We start from the raw sequence: 20951 nt of genomic DNA, 5'->3' as shown, positions 1-20951 counted from the left end.
GTAGAGGTAGGGATGCCCCCCTCCAGGTGTGATTCGGGGACCCTCTGGAATTACAGCTCAACTCCTGACAACAAAGATCCATTCCCCTGGAGAAAATGAATCCTTTAGAAAGTGAACTTTATGGCATTGTACCCAGAGGTGGGATCCAGCAGGTTCTCACCAGTTCCCGAGAGTGGGTTACTAATTATTTGTGTGTGCCAAGAGGGGGTTACTAATTGGGTCTGCTTTTCCGTTAGAAATTCCATTTGGTCAAAAATCATCAAGTCCTGTTGTTTCCTATGTGGCTGGTTAGCAAAGGTAGAAAACGGGATCATTCTCCCTGTTGGGCTGTTTTAAAAACATGTTTTAGAAATATGGTAAAGTTCCTGGTTTAAGGAAAGTATGCTTCTTTTGATTTCTAGAAACAAAATTAAATATTTGAAAGTATTAAGTATTTGACAGGCAGTCAATTAGAGGAGAAGTAGTTGTTTCTGTTGGCAGTAGACGATAGGACTTGCTATAATGAGTTTAAATTATGGACAGAAAGATGCCAGCTGGAAATTAGGAAGTTTTTTTTACAGTAAGAGTTTTTTACAATAACAGAGAAATTATTAATGCCCCGCCCCTAGAATGCCTGGCCACGCCCCCATCGTGCCCTGCCCAGCCCCATTGGCGCTACGCCACTATTTGAATCCCACCACCATGGGAACCTGTTACTAAAATTTTTGGATCCCACCACTGATTGTACCTCAGTGATGTCCCTGTCCTCCCCAGGCTCCATCCCCAAACCATCAGGAGTTTCCCAGTCTGGAGCTGACAATCCTACTCCCCAATACATGTAAAATAATAAATAACAGTTTTTAAGTATCACAATAAGGCCACATTGGCTGGTTACCCACTGCTGGCTGTTCTTCATCCCACTCTGGTGTGAAAAGTTGCTTCAGAAACCCTCTCACTTTCCACGCAGAAAGCGAGAAGCATGCACAGGGCAAGAGAAAGCGCGTCAGGACAAGAAAACCTTGGTGCACTGCAAAGAGGAAGCACGTCAGGACAAGATTTTTTGCCGCGATGTGCCTCTTCTCTGGGCAAACCACAAAGAGGAAGTGTGTCAGGACAAGATTTCTTGTCCCAAAGCACTTCTGGTTCCACTGTGTGCCCCAGCACTGGTGGGTAATCGGCCATTAAACCACACACGCACAAATCTTACTTTTGGCAATGAAGAAATATTTAGCCTGAATCCTACCACTCTTGTCAGCCAACTCTGAAGCCTTCCCCTAGCCTGGGGATCAAGTTCAGGTGGGTAGCCATGTTGATCTGAAACTGCAGAATAAAATTTGAGTCCAGTGATACCTTTACGACCAACAAAGTTTTATCCTTGGCATAAACATGCCCACAAAAACTTAAACCACAAATAAAACTTTGCTGGCCTTAATGGGGCCTCTGGACTCAACACCCCCCCCCCCCTCCAGTTTGAGGAGACTTCCTTTGAAAGAAGCGTCTCTTCCTCTGGTGAAAGAGCCACCAGTTGAAAGATGGCGCCTCATACTGCAGGGCAGTTTTGAATTTAAATGAGTCAATTGGTAGACTGCAGAGCTTAAGTATTCTTCCTAATTTTAGTTGGTAAAAGAAAATCCTGATGTGCTCCTTTATCTGAACTGGTAGAGAGAGCTGTGTTCTCCACTGAACAGGTCTGATCAAGTCAGGTACAAAGAGTGTAATCTTAGTTTACTTTTGAGTAACAGGAGTCAAAACATGAGTAGGAAGAGAGATAAGAAAACGGGTACCCTTGATGTAACAGAGGTCCTATGAGAAACAGGATGAGGTCCTGTCAGCTGTGTCTCTTTTCCAACAGAACAACTGAAGCTAGAGCGAGACTGCAGTCTTTACGGCTACCTCAACAGGGAGGCCCCAAGCCTGCAGGGTATAGATGATGCTGCCAACTTCAGCGTTGTTCAGGTACTGACTGTATTGTGGTGAGGCTGAGACATGAATTATACTCGTGATTGTCATTTATAATCCTTCTAAGGAAGGGCCAGAAGTGAGCCTTCTTTGATATACGATAGTTATCTACACTATTCTTGCTTCAATCTCATTGGCAAAAAGGGGAAATATTCTTACTTGAATGTCTATCCCAACATTTAAAAGACAGGATTCAAGAGAGGCATGTTCAAAACATTTGTTTACAAAAATGTGTCCATATATACAAAGAAAGAAAGAAGAAGAAGAGTTTGGATTTATACCCCCACTTTTCTCTCCTGTAAGGAGACTCAAGGTGGCCTACAAGCTCCTTTCCCTTCCTTTCCCCACAACAGTCACCTTGTGAGGTAGGTGGGGCTGAGAGAGTTCCAAAGAACTGTGACTAGCCCAAGATAACCCAGCAGGAATGTAGGAGGGTGGAAACACATCTGGTTCATTACAAAAAGGCATAGATGCCAAAGTATTCTCTCTTGTCCTTTGCCTAACCTATCAGGTTGCCAGTCCCCAACCCTAACCCTGGAGATCTTCTGGAACTACAACTGATCTCCAGACTACATACATTAGTTTCCCAGGAGAAAATGGATGTATTGGGGAGTGAAATCTATGGCATTATGTTCCACTGAGGTTCCTGTCCAAGCTCTTCCCTTCCCAGGCTCCACCTCCTCCAGGAATCTCCCAACCTGGAGATGGAAGTCTAAGTTCCCCAATATTAAGCCATTGGGCCATATCCATGAATCCAGCTGCTGAAGTTACAGAGGTCCCAAATACTTGCCCTTGTCTCTGGGTTTTTTTGGTACCAAACAATAAAATTCAGGGGTACTTCTCATTGCTCTGAAGGAGGAAGCTTCAAAGGCTATCCATCTTCATCTTCCAAGTTAAATCAGATACCATTGCCCTCCATTACCAGTGTGGTTATTTCAATGATGTATACATGGACTCAGTATATGAATCACGTTGATAATGGCTGCACTGTTGCAGATTTCTTATATGTATATCATACCAGAAATCTGCAACAGCTGCGGCCAGTATCAGTATTTTATGCTGATAATGAATGAACATATGTATATCAGTATCAGGCATAGCAAGTACTCCCCCCCCCCCCCAGGAATTTAAAGCAAGCGGTTCATTCATATATATCTCTTTATCTGAGCGAGATCTGTTTTAGACATGCAGAACTCTTTGTCCAAGACTGTAAAAATTGTAGAGGTCTAAGGAATTCAGCAGACTAATTTATTTATAATCCAGCAGAAATGAAAAAAAGAAAAAAACCTTCTTACTCCATTGGCAACGTATTGGTGTACTTTGAGACCACAAGAAGTGAAAGTCATATAGTTGCATGTTACTTAGTGCCCAGACCAGTCCGACAACGAAACAGTGACTACTGTGTGTTCTGCACAGCACAAAAAGATGTCTGTGGGACATCTTAAAAAAAGACAACTGCAGGAAGAAAAAACTAAGATGGTCAATTGAGGGTAGATCTACTCAATGCTTCTCAATAGGAGGTAAAGCAGTCTTCCAAATGGCTAAGATTTTCTTACACATGTCTGTGTAGCTACAAAGTTAGCTCCTCTAAAAATTTGTTTAAAAAGGAAAACTATATATTGCCAGATTCGGCAGGACGAACGGAGAACAACTATGTATTTTTCTAGCTGAAAAGGCACCCAGGATCGGAGCCTGCAGAGTAATCGTCCTGGGACAACCTTCAGCAAAGGCAGGCAGAATCCTTTCAGCAGCGCACAAAATGTCGGGCACAAGAGGAGGGTGAAACTGACCAGAGAGTGAAATGGTCAGGCGGGAAAAGTAAGAGGCCTCCTGAGTTCTGCATTCCACAAAGCCAGGCAGGGGACATCTTGCAGGTGCCTTAAGGAAAAAAGATGTATGTTGAAGGATTTTCAAAAAAAGATACCTTGAGCTTAAATAAGGTGACCCGTGGATGTCTTGGCAAAAAGCTGTGTGAAATTCGTTCCCAATACGTCTTTTTAAAGGTTCTCAGGATGTCTTAGTTGTGCTGTGTGGAATGGACCACACACTCAATTTTTGCTTGAAAAGCTTCATTGCATTTTGCCTCAGTACTCTTATGCAAGCCAGGAAGGCCAGGTTGTCTAATGCTCTTCCCTGTTGCTTTCTCACAAAGGATGCCATGAAAGCCATTGGCTTCTCCTCAGCTGAGGTGACTGCGGTGCTCGAGGTGATAGCTGTTGTCCTCAAACTGGGCAATGTTCAGCTGAGCGAGCAATTTCAAGCCAGTGGGGCTGAGTCATGTGGAATCCAGAATGAAAAAGGTCAGCAGGGAAAATCCATAACCAGGGTTAGGGCGGGGTACTTAACCCAAGCTTGGCTGCAAAATATTTTAGGGTCTCATGGAATTACAACTGATATCCTGTTCTGCCCCCAAGTGAATCTGTTAGAGGTGCCCTGTACTTGGCTAGGACAGAGTGGGGGAGACACAAGCCAGGTTCAACAGTTCTTACAATTGATTTATTACTGGAGAGAAACAAGACCCTAACTCCTCCCTTGGGTCTATCTAAGTCAGAGTACTTGCTTGTCTTCAGCAGGTTTGAAGCTGTAGACTGTGTCTTCTCTTGGTTGCTTTAGGAAAGTCCACTGCGTCTGGCTTCCTTTCAGCTCTTTCAGTCTTTTTCCAGTTCCAACTGCTGCTAAACTTGACTTGTACTCTTTGGACCACCATATAAACATATGGACGTCACGAATATTCTGGTTTCCAATTACCCTAAACACCTCTCTCAGATTGACTGACTAGAACAAAAACAGGGGATTGCTGGGTAAAGAAACGAAACTGCTTATTGGGAAATGCCTGAAAGGGACAGGGGCTCACTAAAATCCCTCCCATAGAAGACTTAACAAAGAACTAAATTCATGCTAACTATGGGGAAACTGAAGATTAATGGGGAAATAACAAAAGCCTCTGTGGAGGCATAATATGTCCAGATTGCACAGATCAGTTTCCCTGGAGAAAACAGCTGCTTTGTAAAGTTGACCCTATGGCATTATACATCAGTGGTGTTCCTCCTTTCCTCAAACCCCACCCTCAAATCCCGAAGAATTTCCGAACCTGAAGTTGGCAACCCTAATAGTTGTACATGTGAGCAGTCCTCCTGTGGTGGCGAACCTATGGCACTCCAGATGTTCATGGACTACAATTCCCATCAACCCCTGCCAGCATGGCCAATTGACAATGCTGGCAGGGGCTGATGGGAATTGTAGTCCATGAACATCTGGAGTGCCATAGGTTCGCAATCCTGGACTGCAAGTATGAGTCCTCAGCTGTTCAGGGATGAGAGCTGAGAGATTGACAGACTACAAGAAACCTCTCTGGTGGTTTTCAGGGGCCAAAAAAAGAAGAAAAGGAAGTGATTTCATCTTCCACTTAGCCCTCAAGCTTTTTTTTTTAAAATGATGTTTGTAATCCTTTAATACGTTGAAACTCTCATCATACTGCAGATTCAATTAAAAAAGGAGAGAAAACCTAGGAAATGTAAAGTAAAATTAAAAGTGAGAGTAGAAAAGAATGGAGAGGCTGCTTCTGACACCAAAAGGCAGATCACACTTACCGATCCTAGTTGTTTTCAGAACTAGTGAGTCTGTAATAAAGCCTGTCTAAATCACCTGTCAAATTCAAGGTCCCCAGAACTTCTGGGGAGGCTAGAGTCAGCCTCTGACTGTTCTTAAGCCAGCAAGCGCCCCTTTCAGTAAAAAGTAGCAGGGAACTTCAAGAAACTCGGACCAATCAGAACGCCATCTTCCCCAGAAGTCCAGTGCTCAAGCTATTGTGGCAATCAGAGCACCTTGGGATCAGGGGATGAACATATCTTTCAGGGAATGTAGAGGAGATTGCTCACTATTGCTGGTCTTTGTATTGATACCCCCCTCCCCAACAGGGTTCTTTGCAAACCGGTGTATTACGCCTGTTACAGTTTTTACAAGAGCCACAATCCTACCAAAGCATTTTTTTTTTAAAAAAAGAAGGGAAACAACTTTTAACCATTTTTACTAGGAGTATAATAAATTTGCGGGCTATTTTTTCCACATTACTTTTGTAGCTATGGAAATTTAAGGTCAGAATTGTGTATATGGAATATGACTGCAGAGGTTGGATGGAGTATTCTTGCATTCCAGTACAAAATTCTTTCACAAATGTAATCACTTTAACGTATGGTCAGGCCCATAGCAAGAACGTTTTCATTGGGGGGAGGCAAATGGCTTCCAGCCCATCATTATTTATTTTCTTTATTATTATTTATTTATTTGTGCTTTATTATTTATTAGACAATTTGTACTCGAGACACCCCCTTTGGGGATAGGGCAGGATATAAATCCAAAATAAATAAACACACACACACACACACACACACACACACACACACACACACACACACACACACACACACAGCTTTTTAAATTAGGACACTTCAGCCCTGGTAATTGCTCATTCTGTTCTAGCCAATTGAACAGAGTATTCATATCTGGAAGATTTATGATAGGATTCACACCTTCTTACCTCCGTTCCTTTTTTTTACCCCGAGAATTTACACTTGAAAGACTTGTGATGGGTTTCACACCAATCCTAATGCTAGTTGGAGGGGCATGACAAATAATTGATGGGACCCAGCCCCTTTTTGCACCCTTGTGGCTATGAGCCTGCTTATGGTAGACTTGCCAAAAAAAAGCATTACCTGTGTTTGCTCCCGATCTTCCTCAAAATTTGTATGTACGTAATACCAAATTCTCTAGGTTGCAATATGCCGGACACTATCACTGGGGCTTATTTGGGTAGATTGCATACCTGAGTTTGTGAAACCTGGTATCCATTCCAGTGGTGGGATTCAGCAGGTTCGCACCACTTTGGCAGAACCGGTTGTTAAAATGGTGCTTGTATAAAACCAGTTGTTAAATTATTTGAATCCTACCACCAGAACCGGTTGTTAAATTATTTGAATCCCATCACTGATCTATTCCAAAAATCTCTTGTTTTGGGGTGGTGGTGGTAATATGACATCTATGTTGAAGACTAACAAGAAAGGGTCAAACTAACAACAACAAAAACTATTTGGGTGCTGTGTGGTTTCCAGGCTGTATGGCCGTATTCTAGCAGCATTCTCTCCTGACGTTTTGCCTGCATCTGTGGCTGGCATCTTCAGAGGATCTGATGTTGGGAAAGCAAGTGGAGTATATATACCTGTTGGAGCGTCCAGGGTGGGTGAAGAAACATTGTCTGTGAGTAACAAGACAATGGACACCCTGGACACTCCAACACGTATATATACTCCACTTGCTTTCCCAACATCAGATCCTCTGAAGATGCCAGCCACAGATGCAGGCGAAACGTCAGGAGAGAATGCTACTAGAACACAGCCATACAGCCCGGAAACCACACAGCACCCAAGTGATTCCGGCTGTGAAAGCCTTCGACAATACAACAAAAACTATTATTATCCCTGCTATTGACTTTTTTTTTACTGCAGTGATACGGGATATCTGTCAGCTGATCCAGCTGGATGAATCTGTATTGGAACACGCTTTGTGCTCTCGGACTGTGAAGGCCCATCAGGAGAAGGTGGTGACATCTTTGAAGGTCTCTCAAGTAAGTATGGAATAGAGATGTGAATGCTGTTTTTGTTATTTTGCTTGTTTTTAAAATGTTTTTCTTTATTCAAAAGACATGCAATATCAAACATCCAAAAACACATCCAAAGTAAAATTACAAAAGACAAAAGAGAAACAAAAAAGGGTTCCCAATTTCCTGTATGCTGAACATAATCATTCCTAAAAGAAAATTTACCACTTTCTCCTTAGCTACAGCCAAACGAAAATAATTCTTAAGCGTTATTCCTAAAAAATGCACATCTTTCTCTATTAAAGCTATATCCTTCATCTTCTACTCCTCAACAAACAAACAAACAAACAAACAATTATTTCATTTTTTCTGTTTTACACACACACACACAAATCCATCAAGGATTATCAATGAATTTAGACAGGTCCTTTTTCCTAATAAAAGAAGTAAGTTTTGCCATCTTCGCCAATTCTAGCAGCTTCACTAACCAATCTTCTGTGGTAGGCATAGATTAAGTCTTTGCAGATATAATATTCTTGCTGCTGATGTCATGTATAAAGACAAAGTTCCCTTTCCCCCCAAAATGTCTGCCCATAAGACCCATAAGGTATACCTCTGGTTTCATTCATATAGGGCAGCCCCATCCATGAGCTAAGCACTCAGAGAGACTTTCTGGCAGTGTGGGGAGGCCTGCAAAGAGAAAATGCCTCCCTGCCTCTGAGCAGCCTTTATGGGCTTCTCAGACCTTCACCACTGTTTCAGGAGGCTTAAGTCTGAATGAAACGCCATCAGTGCAATGGGGCGAAAGGCCAGGAGGTTGCTGATTAACATTGGTTCTTTCACCTAGCCATGCCCCTGACTTGCCCCCACTACTCTGGTGGCAAAGGCATAGGGACACTGCTGCAGTGTCCCGCGCCACATCCCAGCATTGGCAGGGGGGAGCAGCAGTGATTGCACGCTGACGAAATGAACCCTCTGGTGGGGTAAGTGCTCCATACAGGGCAAATCTGCCGGTGTGGCCTGGCACCACTTCCACAGGCAAATTCCACAGGCTTGTTTCACCACTTCTTTCAAATATAATTTTAGTATGTTAGAGGGGGATGAAAAGTCCAGTTGTTCAAAATTATATAAAAATTGAAAAAAAAAGATTTAAAAGATCAAAAAAGAAAAAGAGAAAAACCAAAGTTTATTCCTGATCTCCGGTGGCACAAGCGATGTGTTCAGCAATTCAAGGTCATTTATCTTCCAATGGGATTTAAAAATCTCAGTTGCCAACTGTAATCCCAACAAGTCCACAAAATGGCACAAGATGACAACAACCTATTAAAGCAAATAAGGCAATTCCCAAAGAAGTTGGAAGTTGTTAGAAAATAAACATCAAGATAAAGGCTGATTCTGGTTCCCACGCAGGGATGGAGCGAGGGGGAACTGCGCCCAGTGCACGTGTGTGCCCTATGCCCCTCCAAGCCCTCGTCCGCTCCACCCCTGGAACGCCCTTGCCACCCTCGCAGGGGCGTGCACCTGGTGCATCGCACCCCCTGTCCCCTTGGCATTACACCACTGTTCTCACAGGACTCTGGCTCAAAAAGAATTAATCTTGTTAAAATGGCATTAAAATGGTTTGAAGCTAAATAGTCATAAGTAACTTTTAATTCAGCTTCACCCACAGCAAACTCCAGCTTTTGCCAGGGAACCTAATAATACTGGTAAATGCTCAGAAAACTTCTATTGTGATCTTAGCAGAAAGTTCACATGTATTTTGTCAGAAGAACAGAAGTAACTAACTTGCTTATTGCCTGTTTATTGCTGTTGGTTGTAAAACCTTTAAAGCAGTCCTCTAATCCATTTAATGTTCATGCAATGCTGGTAGAAGAGAGAAAAAAACCTTCTTGCACTTCCTTACTTTAAAAAGAAGTTTTATAATCCTTTAGCATATTTTAAAAAATCATACTGCAGAGCCCATGAAAAAAGAGAAAAAAAGCCCAAACATAAAACAAAAGAGTAGACCTGAAAAAATTGAAAGTAACAACTTCAGAAAGACAGATAGGAGAGGAGGAGGAGGAGGAGGAGGAGAAGAAGAAGAGAAAGAAAGAAAGAAAGAAAGAAAGAAAGAAAGAAAGAAAGAAAGAAAGAAAGAAAGAAAGAAACAAACAAACAAACAAACAAACAAACAAACAAACAAACAAACAAACAAACAACAATGGAGAGGCTGTTTCTAAAAGCCAAATGGCCAGCATGCACATTACTGAGCCTGGATTGAATCAGAACTGGTGGGTCAAAAAGAGGACCTAATCTAACTCACTCCCTGGAGAAGCTAATGCCAGACCCTATCTGTCCTAGTACCAGCAACTGACCATCAATTGCACTTTTGGTAATGTGTGGCAGAGAGCAACTGAAGCTCAATCTGTTCAAAACGTCATTCCTCCAGAGGCCAAGCCCTTTAAATTACTGTTATATCAATATTGCTGTTATTGCTATTATATTGATATTGTAGCCCTTTCTAACAGTAACCCCCCTCAAATGAAAGAGGCAAAGCAATTCCCTGGACTACACTTTGCTGAAGAAGAGGACCGTGTCCTAGAATTGATATTCTCCTCCTCCCGCCTCCCCTACACATGCTTTCTGCCTCTGCTGCTGCTGCAAGAGGAGAGAGAGTCTTGTTATTTTTGATATTCCTTGGTATTTCAATGCTCCCATATTAGATCTATCATTATTTCAATTGATCTAATATGGTACAAATGCTTGAAGCTGAAATAAAGCTTTTAAAAGCCATCCTGATAATCATGAAGTGCAGAAGCAGGGGAGGCAAGGTGGAGCAAAAAAGCCCGAAGCAAAGAATAACACAGGGCCATTTGTTTTAAGGGAAAAGGAAACTCTTTTCCTGCTCTCACAAATGGCAGAGAGTATGGGGATTTGCTGAGCAGTAAGTTTGAGAGGGAAGAAAAGGCGTCTGTAATAAAAGCAATACCCTGAAGAGAATCTCCCTTCAGTGTGGGGCAGAGCACTGGTATATAATCAGCCATAGCCTAGGTTTAAATTTATCCCATACTCTTACAATGTAACACCTCATACAATGAATATTAATATTGTATTGTTGAAGATTTTCACAGCTGGAATCAACTGACTGGTGTGGTTTTCTGGGTTGTGTGGCTGTGGTCTGTTAGTTTTTGCTCCTACATTTCACCTGCATCCATGGCTGCCATTTTCAGATGCATATCATGGTGAGATGCGTACATTCCAGCTGTGAAAACCTTCAACAGTACAATAATAGTTCAACAGTACAATAATAGTACTGTGAAAACTTCAACAGTACAATAATAGTTCAACAGTACAATAAAACTTCAACAGTACAATCATAGTTATATTAGGCATACCATTCTGAGAACAGGCACTCTGCTTCATGCGGGAAGTGATGACATCACACAGGCACACGGATTGCTGCCCCCTTTACCTGACCCACAGTAGCTCCTGCCAGTTGCCAGGAGGGACCTGACAATCCTAGATGGGGTGATGGTTGCCAACTCTGGGTTGGGAAATACCTGGAGATTTTGGAAGCGGAGCCTAAGGAGGCGTGTGTGTGTGGAGGTGAGGGACCTCAGCAAGGTACAACACCATAGAGTCTACTCTCCAGAGTTGGCATTTTCTCCAGGGGAACTAATCTCTGTTGTCTGGAGATCAGTTGTTATAGTGGGAGCTCTCCAGGAGGTTGGCAGTCCTAGGGGCTTTTCCCACTTACCACTTGCTGCGCACTACTCCGGGAAAGTAGCGCGGGGTCCTGCGGCGCTCCCCACTTGCAAGGGCGGCAACCATGCAGCCGCCTCGACACTGCCGCTCTCCCGCCCCTTCAGCATGCATCATTTTTGGCGCTGAAGAAACGGCACCTTCTGATGCAGTGGGAAACACAACCCCGCAGCAGAAATCACTCATGCCGGGAGCGCGCTGGGAGTAGCGCACTGCAAATGGTAAGTGGGGAAAGCCTCCTAGTTGGGGCCAGCAAGCCCTCTGCGTGGCTGTGCCGAGTTTAAAAACATTGCTTTGGCAGTAGCTGCTACCACAGTACAAAGATCTTTGCTGCATAACTGAAGGCAAACTGTGGCAGCCATTTTCTAGCTGCTTCCGCCTCTTACAACAGCCATTTTGTGGCTGCACCTGCCACACTGTGCCAGAATTCCAAAGGTGCCCACAGGCTCCTAAAGATTGGGAACCCCTGTATTAGGGGCAAAGACTCTGAATGCCACAATAATTTAATTTTTAAAAAATCACAGTACAGCATAACCAAAATAAAGGTCACACCACAGCACATGGCAATCTACAAAGACCTATCAAGACAAATATACAACGAACCTTAAATGCTATCACACGAATCATGTTAAAATGTTACTCATGGACATGTGTCATAAATTATAATAACCCTAAAATATCTTTTTTTTTAAATGGAGCAATAAAATCCACGTTCCAAAAGCAAACACTGGGTACAAGGCTTATAAAATTCTTTTTTTATATGCCAGTAGAAGTCATAACATATCTATAAGCCTATCTATTACACTAAAATACACAAATGCAGATATATGGAACAAGCTGCTGTAAAACTACTTTGAACTGCCAGCAGGCTCATAACAAACTGAGCCTTGATAGGACGCCCTGCATTCATTTCCTCCTTGCCTATCTTTATAGGAACCTGTAACATGACTGTATTTACAGAATCAGTTCCTCCTTTGGAATCAAATTCATATGTGCATTGGAAGTCACAGAAAAGGTTGAAATAAGCCTGAAGTTCAGCTTTCCCGCATGAATCTCTTCTTTTGATTTAGTCATGAAGGATTTATTATTGCCTCCCTTCCATAGCCTTAATTTTACTGAATTTAGTATTATAGTCCTAACGAAGTCAGATACATTTACTACCACTCTATTTCACATAAATATGTTATTAGATTGTATATTCCTCAACCACAAAACAAAGCATGCTAGACCTTCTTTGTTGTAGAATGTTCCACTGTGGTTTTAGTGCCTACCTAGCCCTGCTCCCCCGCATCTGTTTGAAAGTGAAAAGACACTTTGGCACAAATATCAAAGGACCACATTCAGTAATGCACGAAATAATGGTTTTAACAAAGGCAGTTCATAAAAATGAATGATAACTCTCATATCTGTTCAGGACTATATTCTAATTCAGAATCTCCTTCTTTGTAGGTTTTTAAACAGAGGCTGATTGGCCATCTGTTGGGAAAGCTTTGTGTATTCCTGAATCTCAAGGGGTTGGATTTAATGACCCTTGTGGTCTCTTCCATCTCTATGATTCGATAGCCATTTTTGCATGGCCCAGAAACAGCGCCCTGGGGTCGGTAAAAACACTGTCCCTGGGGTGCTGTTCACACTTGTCACAGCTGCATTGCAGCAGCGCCATTTTTGAAACTCGCTTTTGAAACTCGCTTCCAGAGTGACTTTTTAAAAAAGTGGCGTCTTCCCGCCAGCGCGGTGCGAAGCGCACCGGAGGGAGGGCACCACTTTTGGCCCCTCCAGTGTACCATTCATCTACCTTTCCTCCCTGCGCAGTTCTGGATGGCTGGAGGGACACGCTCATGCTGCCCTCCAACCCCTGGGGGAAATGTAGCTGGGAGGTTCTGGAAGCTAAATTTAGGCTGCTAGGAAAAAGGTTAAAATCCAGGACCCCCAAGGTGGCATTCTCAGAAATGCTACCTGTTCCACGCGCAGGGCGAGCTAGGCAAGCGGAGATACAGGGTCTCAATGCGTGGATGAGAAGGTGGTGTAAGGCAGAGGGTTTCCAGATTTGTCAGGAACTGGGGAACCTTTTGGGACAAGGCAGGCCTGTACAAATGGGGGGGGGGGGGGTGGGGGGGGGGGGTTGGGTGGGGGTGGGGGGGGGTGGGCGGGGGGGGGGGGGGGGGTGGGGGGGGAGGGGTGTGGGGGGGGGATTGGGGCTTGGGGGGGGGGGGGGGTGGGGGGGGGGGGGGGGGGGGGGGGGGGGGGGTGGGGGGGGGGGGGGGTGGGGGGGTGGGGGGGGGGGGGGGGTGGGGTCGGGGGGGGGTGGGGGGTGGGGGGGGTGGGGGGGGGGGGGGGGGGGGGGGGTGTGGGGGGGGTGGGGGGCGGAGGGGGGGGGGGGTGGGGGGGGGGGGGGGTGGGGGGGGGGGGGGGTGGGGGGGGGGGGGGGTGGGGGGGGGGGGGGGTGGGGGGGGGGGGGGGTGGGGGGGGGGGGGGGTGGGGGGGGGGGGGGGTGGGGGGGGGGGGGGGTGGGGGGGGGGGGGGGTGGGGGGGGGGGGGGGTGGGGGGGGGGGGGGGTGGGGGGGGGGGGGGGTGGGGGGGGGGGGGGGTGGGGGGGGGGGGGGGTGGGGGGGGGGGGGGGTGGGGGGGGGGGGGGGTGGGGGGGGGGGGGGGTGGGGGGGGGGGGGGGTGGGGGGGGGGGGGGGTGGGGGGGGGGGGGGGTGGGGGGGGGGGGGGGTGGGGGGGGGGGGGGGTGGGGGGGGGGGGGGGTGGGGGGGGGGGGGGGTGGGGGGGGGGGGGGGTGGGGGGGGGGGGGGGTGGGGGGGGGGGGGGGTGGGGGGGGGGGGGGGTGGGGGGGGGGGGGGGTGGGGGGGGGGGGGGGTGGGGGGGGGGGGGGGTGGGGGGGGGGGGGGGTGGGGGGGGGGGGGGGTGGGGGGGGGGGGGGGTGGGGGGGGGGGGGGGTGGGGGGGGGGGGGGGTGGGGGGGGGGGGGGGTGGGGGGGGGGGGGGGTGGGGGGGGGGGGGGGTGGGGGGGGGGGGGGGTGGGGGGGGGGGGGGGTGGGGGGGGGGGGGGGTGGGGGGGGGGGGGGGTGGGGGGGGGGGGGGGTGGGGGGGGGGGGGGGTGGGGGGGGGGGGGGGTGGGGGGGGGGGGGGGTGGGGGGGGGGGGGGGTGGGGGGGGGGGGGGGTGGGGGGGGGGGGGGGTGGGGGGGGGGGGGGGTGGGGGGGGGGGGGGGTGGGGGGGGGGGGGGGTGGGGGGGGGGGGGGGTGGGGGGGGGGGGGGGTGGGGGGGGGGGGGGGTGGGGGGGGGGGGGGGTGGGGGGGGGGGGGGGTGGGGGGGGGGGGGGGTGGGGGGGGGGGGGGGTGGGGGGGGGGGGGGGTGGGGGGGGGGGGGGGTGGGGGGGGGGGGGGGTGGGGGGGGGGGGGGGTGGGGGGGGGGGGGGGTGGGGGGGGGGGGGGGTGGGGGGGGGGGGGGGTGGGGGGGGGGGGGGGTGGGGGGGGGGGGGGGTGGGGGGGGGGGGGGGTGGGGGGGGGGGGGGGTGGGGGGGGGGGGGGGTGGGGGGGGGGGGGGGTGGGGGGGGGGGGGGGTGGGGGGGGGGGGGGGTGGGGGGGGGGGGGGGTGGGGGGGGGGGGGGGTGGGGGGGGGGGGGGGTGGGGGGGGGGGGGGGTGGGGGGGGGGGGGGGTGGGGGGGGGGGGGGGTGGGGGGGGGGGGGGGTGGGGGGGGGGGGGGGTGGGGGGGGGGGGGGGTGGGGGGGGGGGGGGGTGGGGGGGGGGGGGGGTGGGGGGGGGGGGGGGTGGGGGGGGGGGGGGGTGGGGGGGGGGGGGGGTGGGGGGGGGGGGGGGTGGGGGGGGGGGGGGGTGGGGGGGGGGGGGGGTGGGGGGGGGGGGGGGTGGGGGGGGGGGGGGGTGGGGGGGGGGGGGGGTGGGGGGGGGGGGGGGTGGGGGGGGGGGGGGGTGGGGGGGGGGGGGGGTGGGGGGGGGGGGGGGTGGGGGGGGGGGGGGGTGGGGGGGGGGGGGGGTGGGGGGGGGGGGGGGTGGGGGGGGGGGGGGGTGGGGGGGGGGGGGGGTGGGGGGGGGGGGGGGTGGGGGGGGGGGGGGGTGGGGGGGGGGGGGGGTGGGGGGGGGGGGGGGTGGGGGGGGGGGGGGGTGGGGGGGGGGGGGGGTGGGGGGGGGGGGGGGTGGGGGGGGGGGGGGGTGGGGGGGGGGGGGGGTGGGGGGGGGGGGGGGTGGGGGGGGGGGGGGGTGGGGGGGGGGGGGGGTGGGGGGGGGGGGGGGTGGGGGGGGGGGGGGGTGGGGGGGGGGGGGGGTGGGGGGGGGGGGGGGTGGGGGGGGGGGGGGGTGGGGGGGGGGGGGGGTGGGGGGGGGGGGGGGTGGGGGGGGGGGGGGGTGGGGGGGGGGGGGGGTGGGGGGGGGGGGGGGTGGGGGGGGGGGGGGGTGGGGGGGGGGGGGGGTGGGGGGGGGGGGGGGTGGGGGGGGGGGGGGGTGGGGGGGGGGGGGGGTGGGGGGGGGGGGGGGTGGGGGGGGGGGGGGGTGGGGGGGGGGGGGGGTGGGGGGGGGGGGGGGTGGGGGGGGGGGGGGGTGGGGGGGGGGGGGGGTGGGGGGGGGGGGGGGTGGGGGGGGGGGGGGGTGGGGGGGGGGGGGGGTGGGGGGGGGGGGGGGTGGGGGGGGGGGGGGGTGGGGGGGGGGGGGGGTGGGGGGGGGGGGGGGTGGGGGGGGGGGGGGGTGGGGGGGGGGGGGGGTGGGGGGGGGGGGGGGTGGGGGGGGGGGGGGGTGGGGGGGGGGGGGGGTGGGGGGGGGGGGGGGTGGGGGGGGGGGGGGGTGGGGGGGGGGGGGGGTGGGGGGGGGGGGGGGTGGGGGGGGGGGGGGGTGGGGGGGGGGGGGGGTGGGGGGGGGGGGGGGTGGGGGGGGGGGGGGGTGGGGGGGGGGGGGGGTGGGGGGGGGGGGGGGTGGGGGGGGGGGGGGGTGGGGGGGGGGGGGGGTGGGGGGGGGGGGGGGTGGGGGGGGGGGGGGGTGGGGGGGGGGGGGGGTGGGGGGGGGGGGGGGTGGGGGGGGGGGGGGGTGGGGGGGGGGGGGGGTGGGGGGGGGGGGGGGTGGGGGGGGGGGGGGGTGGGGGGGGGGGGGGGTGGGGGGGGGGGGGGGTGGGGGGGGGGGGGGGTGGGGGGGGGGGGGGGTGGGGGGGGGGGGGGGTGGGGGGGGGGGGGGGTGGGGGGGGGGGGGGGTGGGGGGGGGGGGGGGTGGGGGGGGGGGGGGGTGGGGGGGGGGGGGGGTGGGGGGGGGGGGGGGTGGGGGGGGGGGGGGGTGGGGGGGGGGGGGGGTGGGGGGGGGGGGGGGTGGGGGGGGGGGGGGGTGGGGGGGGGGGGGGGTGGGGGGGGGGGGGGGTGGGGGGGGGGGGGGGTGGGGGGGGGGGGGGGTGGGGGGGGGGGGGGGTGGGGGGGGGGGGGGGTGGGGGGGGGGGGGGGTGGGGGGGGGGGGGGGTGGGGGGGGGGGGGGGTGGGGGGGGGGGGGGGTGGGGGGGGGGGGGGGTGGGGGGGGGGGGGGGTGGGGGGGGGGGGGGGTGGGGGGGGGGGGGGGTGGGGGGGGGGGGGGGTGGGGGGGGGGGGGGGTGGGGGGGGGGGGGGGTGGGGGGGGGGGGGGGTGGGGGGGGGGGGGGGTGGGGGGGGGGGGGGGTGGGGGGGGGGGGGGGTGGGGGGGGGGGGGGGTGGGGGGGGGGGGGGGTGGGGGGGGGGGGGGGTGGGGGGGGGGGGGGGTGGGGGGGGGGGGGGGTGGGGGGGGGGGGGGGTGGGGGGGGGGGGGGGTGGGGGGGGGGGGGGGTGGGGGGGGGGGGGGGTGGGGGGGGGGGGGGGTGGGGGGGGGGGGGGGTGGGGGGGGGGGGGGGTGGGGGGGGGGGGGGGTGGGGGGGGGGGGGGGTGGGGGGGGGGGGGGGTGGGGGGGGGGGGGGGTGGGGGGGGGGGGGGGTGGGGGGGGGGGGGGGTGGGGGGGGGGGGGGGTGGGGGGGGGGGGGGGTGGGGGGGGGGGGGGGTGGGGGGGGGGGGGGGTGGGGGGGGGGGGGGGTGGGGGGGGGGGGGGGTGGGGGGGGGGGGGGGTGGGGGGGGGGGGGGGTGGGGGGGGGGGGGGGTGGGGGGGGGGGGGGGTGGGGGGGGGGGGGGGTGGGGGGGGGGGGGGGTGGGGGGGGGGGGGGGTGGGGGGGGGGGGGGGTGGGGGGGGGGGGGGGTGGGGGGGGGGGGGGGTGGGGGGGGGGGGGGGTGGGGGGGGGGGGGGGTGGGGGGGGGGGGGGGTGGGGGGGGGGGGGGGTGGGGGGGGGGGGGGGTGGGGGGGGGGGGGGGTGGGGGGGGGGGGGGGTGGGGGGGGGGGGGGGTGGGGGGGGGGGGGGGTGGGGGGGGGGGGGGGTGGGGGGGGGGGGGGGTGGGGGGGGGGGGGGGTGGGGGGGGGGGGGGGTGGGGGGGGGGGGGGGTGGGGGGGGGGGGGGGTGGGGGGGGGGGGGGGTGGGGGGGGGGGGGGGTGGGGGGGGGGGGGGGTGGGGGGGGGGGGGGGTGGGGGGGGGGGGGGGTGGGGGGGGGGGGGGGTGGGGGGGGGGGGGGGTGGGGGGGGGGGGGGGTGGGGGGGGGGGGGGGTGGGGGGGGGGGGGGGTGGGGGGGGGGGGGGGTGGGGGGGGGGGGGGGTGGGGGGGGGGGGGGGTGGGGGGGGGGGGGGGTGGGGGGGGGGGGGGGTGGGGGGGGGGGGGGGTGGGGGGGGGGGGGGGTGGGGGGGGGGGGGGGTGGGGGGGGGGGGGGGTGGGGGGGGGGGGGGGTGGGGGGGGGGGGGGGTGGGGGGGGGGGGGGGTGGGGGGGGGGGGGGGTGGGGGGGGGGGGGGGTGGGGGGGGGGGGGGGTGGGGGGGGGGGGGGGTGGGGGGGGGGGGGGGTGGGGGGGGGGGGGGGTGGGGGGGGGGGGGGGTGGGGGGGGGGGGGGGTGGGGGGGGGGGGGGGTGGGGGGGGGGGGGGGTGGGGGGGGGGGGGGGTGGGGGGGGGGGGGGGTGGGGGGGGGGGGGGGTGGGGGGGGGGGGGGGTGGGGGGGGGGGGGGGTGGGGGGGGGGGGGGGTGGGGGGGGGGGGGGGTGGGGGGGGGGGGGGGTGGGGGGGGGGGGGGGTGGGGGGGGGGGGGGGTGGGGGGGGGGGGGGGTGGGGGGGGGGGGGGGTGGGGGGGGGGGGGGGTGGGGGGGGGGGGGGGTGGGGGGGGGGGGGGGTGGGGGGGGGGGGGGGTGGGGGGGGGGGGGGGTGGGGGGGGGGGGGGGTGGGGGGGGGGGGGGGTGGGGGGGGGGGGGGGTGGGGGGGGGGGGGGGTGGGGGGGGGGGGGGGTGGGGGGGGGGGGGGGTGGGGGGGGGGGGGGGTGGGGGGGGGGGGGGGTGGGGGGGGGGGGGGGTGGGGGGGGGGGGGGGTGGGGGGGGGGGGGGGTGGGGGGGGGGGGGGGTGGGGGGGGGGGGGGGTGGGGGGGGGGGGGGGTGGGGGGGGGGGGGGGTGGGGGGGGGGGGGGGTGGGGGGGGGGGGGGGTGGGGGGGGGGGGGGGTGGGGGGGGGGGGGGGTGGGGGGGGGGGGGGGTGGGGGGGGGGGGGGGTGGGGGGGGGGGGGGGTGGGGGGGGGGGGGGGTGGGGGGGGGGGGGGGTGGGGGGGGGGGGGGGTGGGGGGGGGGGGGGGTGGGGGGGGGGGGGGGTGGGGGGGGGGGGGGGTGGGGGGGGGGGGGGGTGGGGGGGGGGGGGGGTGGGGGGGGGGGGGGGTGGGGGGGGGGGGGGGTGGGGGGGGGGGGGGGTGGGGGGGGGGGGGGGTGGGGGGGGGGGGGGGTGGGGGGGGGGGGGGGTGGGGGGGGGGGGGGGTGGGGGGGGGGGGGGGTGGGGGGGGGGGGGGGTGGGGGGGGGGGGGGGTGGGGGGGGGGGGGGGTGGGGGGGGGGGGGGGTGGGGGGGGGGGGGGGTGGGGGGGGGGGGGGGTGGGGGGGGGGGGGGGTGGGGGGGGGGGGGGGTGGGGGGGGGGGGGGGTGGGGGGGGGGGGGGGTGGGGGGGGGGGGGGGTGGGGGGGGGGGGGGGTGGGGGGGGGGGGGGGTGGGGGGGGGGGGGGGTGGGGGGGGGGGGGGGTGGGGGGGGGGGGGGGTGGGGGGGGGGGGGGGTGGGGGGGGGGGGGGGTGGGGGGGGGGGGGGGTGGGGGGGGGGGGGGGTGGGGGGGGGGGGGGGTGGGGGGGGGGGGGGGTGGGGGGGGGGGGGGGTGGGGGGGGGGGGGGGTGGGGGGGGGGGGGGGTGGGGGGGGGGGGGGGTGGGGGGGGGGGGGGGTGGGGGGGGGGGGGGGTGGGGGGGGGGGGGGGTGGGGGGGGGGGGGGGTGGGGGGGGGGGGGGGTGGGGGGGGGGGGGGGTGGGGGGGGGGGGGGGTGGGGGGGGGGGGGGGTGGGGGGGGGGGGGGGTGGGGGGGGGGGGGGGTGGGGGGGGGGGGGGGTGGGGGGGGGGGGGGGTGGGGGGGGGGGGGGGTGGGGGGGGGGGGGGGTGGGGGGGGGGGGGGGTGGGGGGGGGGGGGGGTGGGGGGGGGGGGGGGTGGGGGGGGGGGGGGGTGGGGGGGGGGGGGGGTGGGGGGGGGGGGGGGTGGGGGGGGGGGGGGGTGGGGGGGGGGGGGGGTGGGGGGGGGGGGGGGTGGGGGGGGGGGGGGGTGGGGGGGGGGGGGGGTGGGGGGGGGGGGGGGTGGGGGGGGGGGGGGGTGGGGGGGGGGGGGGGTGGGGGGGGGGGGGGGTGGGGGGGGGGGGGGGTGGGGGGGGGGGGGGGTGGGGGGGGGGGGGGGTGGGGGGGGGGGGGGGTGGGGGGGGGGGGGGGTGGGGGGGGGGGGGGGTGGGGGGGGGGGGGGGTGGGGGGGGGGGGGGGTGGGGGGGGGGGGGGGTGGGGGGGGGGGGGGGTGGGGGGGGGGGGGGGTGGGGGGGGGGGGGGGTGGGGGGGGGGGGGGGTGGGGGGGGGGGGGGGTGGGGGGGGGGGGGGGTGGGGGGGGGGGGGGGTGGGGGGGGGGGGGGGTGGGGGGGGGGGGGGGTGGGGGGGGGGGGGGGTGGGGGGGGGGGGGGGTGGGGGGGGGGGGGGGTGGGGGGGGGGGGGGGTGGGGGGGGGGGGGGGTGGGGGGGGGGGGGGGTGGGGGGGGGGGGGGGTGGGGGGGGGGGGGGGTGGGGGGGGGGGGGGGTGGGGGGGGGGGGGGGTGGGGGGGGGGGGGGGTGGGGGGGGGGGGGGGTGGGGGGGGGGGGGGGTGGGGGGGGGGGGGGGTGGGGGGGGGGGGGGGTGGGGGGGGGGGGGGGTGGGGGGGGGGGGGGGTGGGGGGGGGGGGGGGTGGGGGGGGGGGGGGGTGGGGGGGGGGGGGGGTGGGGGGGGGGGGGGGTGGGGGGGGGGGGGGGTGGGGGGGGGGGGGGGTGGGGGGGGGGGGGGGTGGGGGGGGGGGGGGGTGGGGGGGGGGGGGGGTGGGGGGGGGGGGGGGTGGGGGGGGGGGGGGGTGGGGGGGGGGGGGGGTGGGGGGGGGGGGGGGTGGGGGGGGGGGGGGGTGGGGGGGGGGGGGGGTGGGGGGGGGGGGGGGTGGGGGGGGGGGGGGGTGGGGGGGGGGGGGGGTGGGGGGGGGGGGGGGTGGGGGGGGGGGGGGGTGGGGGGGGGGGGGGGTGGGGGGGGGGGGGGGTGGGGGGGGGGGGGGGTGGGGGGGGGGGGGGGTGGGGGGGGGGGGGGGTGG

The 20951-nt window shown here is 61.3% G+C and overlaps 1 protein-coding gene across 1 annotated transcript in view; it reads left to right on the top strand.

The window, feature by feature from the left end:
• Nucleotides 1-20951, top strand: part of LOC125427951 (unconventional myosin-Ia-like) — a 93220-nt gene that overhangs the window by 11289 nt on the left and 60980 nt on the right. The window contains exons 8-11 of the mRNA XM_048487518.1: nt 1832-1935; nt 4091-4238; nt 7440-7562; nt 10994-11100. Of these exons, the coding sequence (XP_048343475.1) occupies nt 1832-1935; nt 4091-4238; nt 7440-7562; nt 10994-11100 (482 nt within the window). The remainder of the gene's footprint in view (nt 1-1831; nt 1936-4090; nt 4239-7439; nt 7563-10993; nt 11101-20951) is intronic.

Source organism: Sphaerodactylus townsendi, linkage group LG03 (genome assembly GCF_021028975.2).
Source record: "Sphaerodactylus townsendi isolate TG3544 linkage group LG03, MPM_Stown_v2.3, whole genome shotgun sequence".
NCBI lineage: Eukaryota > Metazoa > Chordata > Lepidosauria > Squamata > Sphaerodactylidae > Sphaerodactylus > Sphaerodactylus townsendi.
This window is presented reverse-complemented; position numbering and strand designations above follow the sequence as displayed.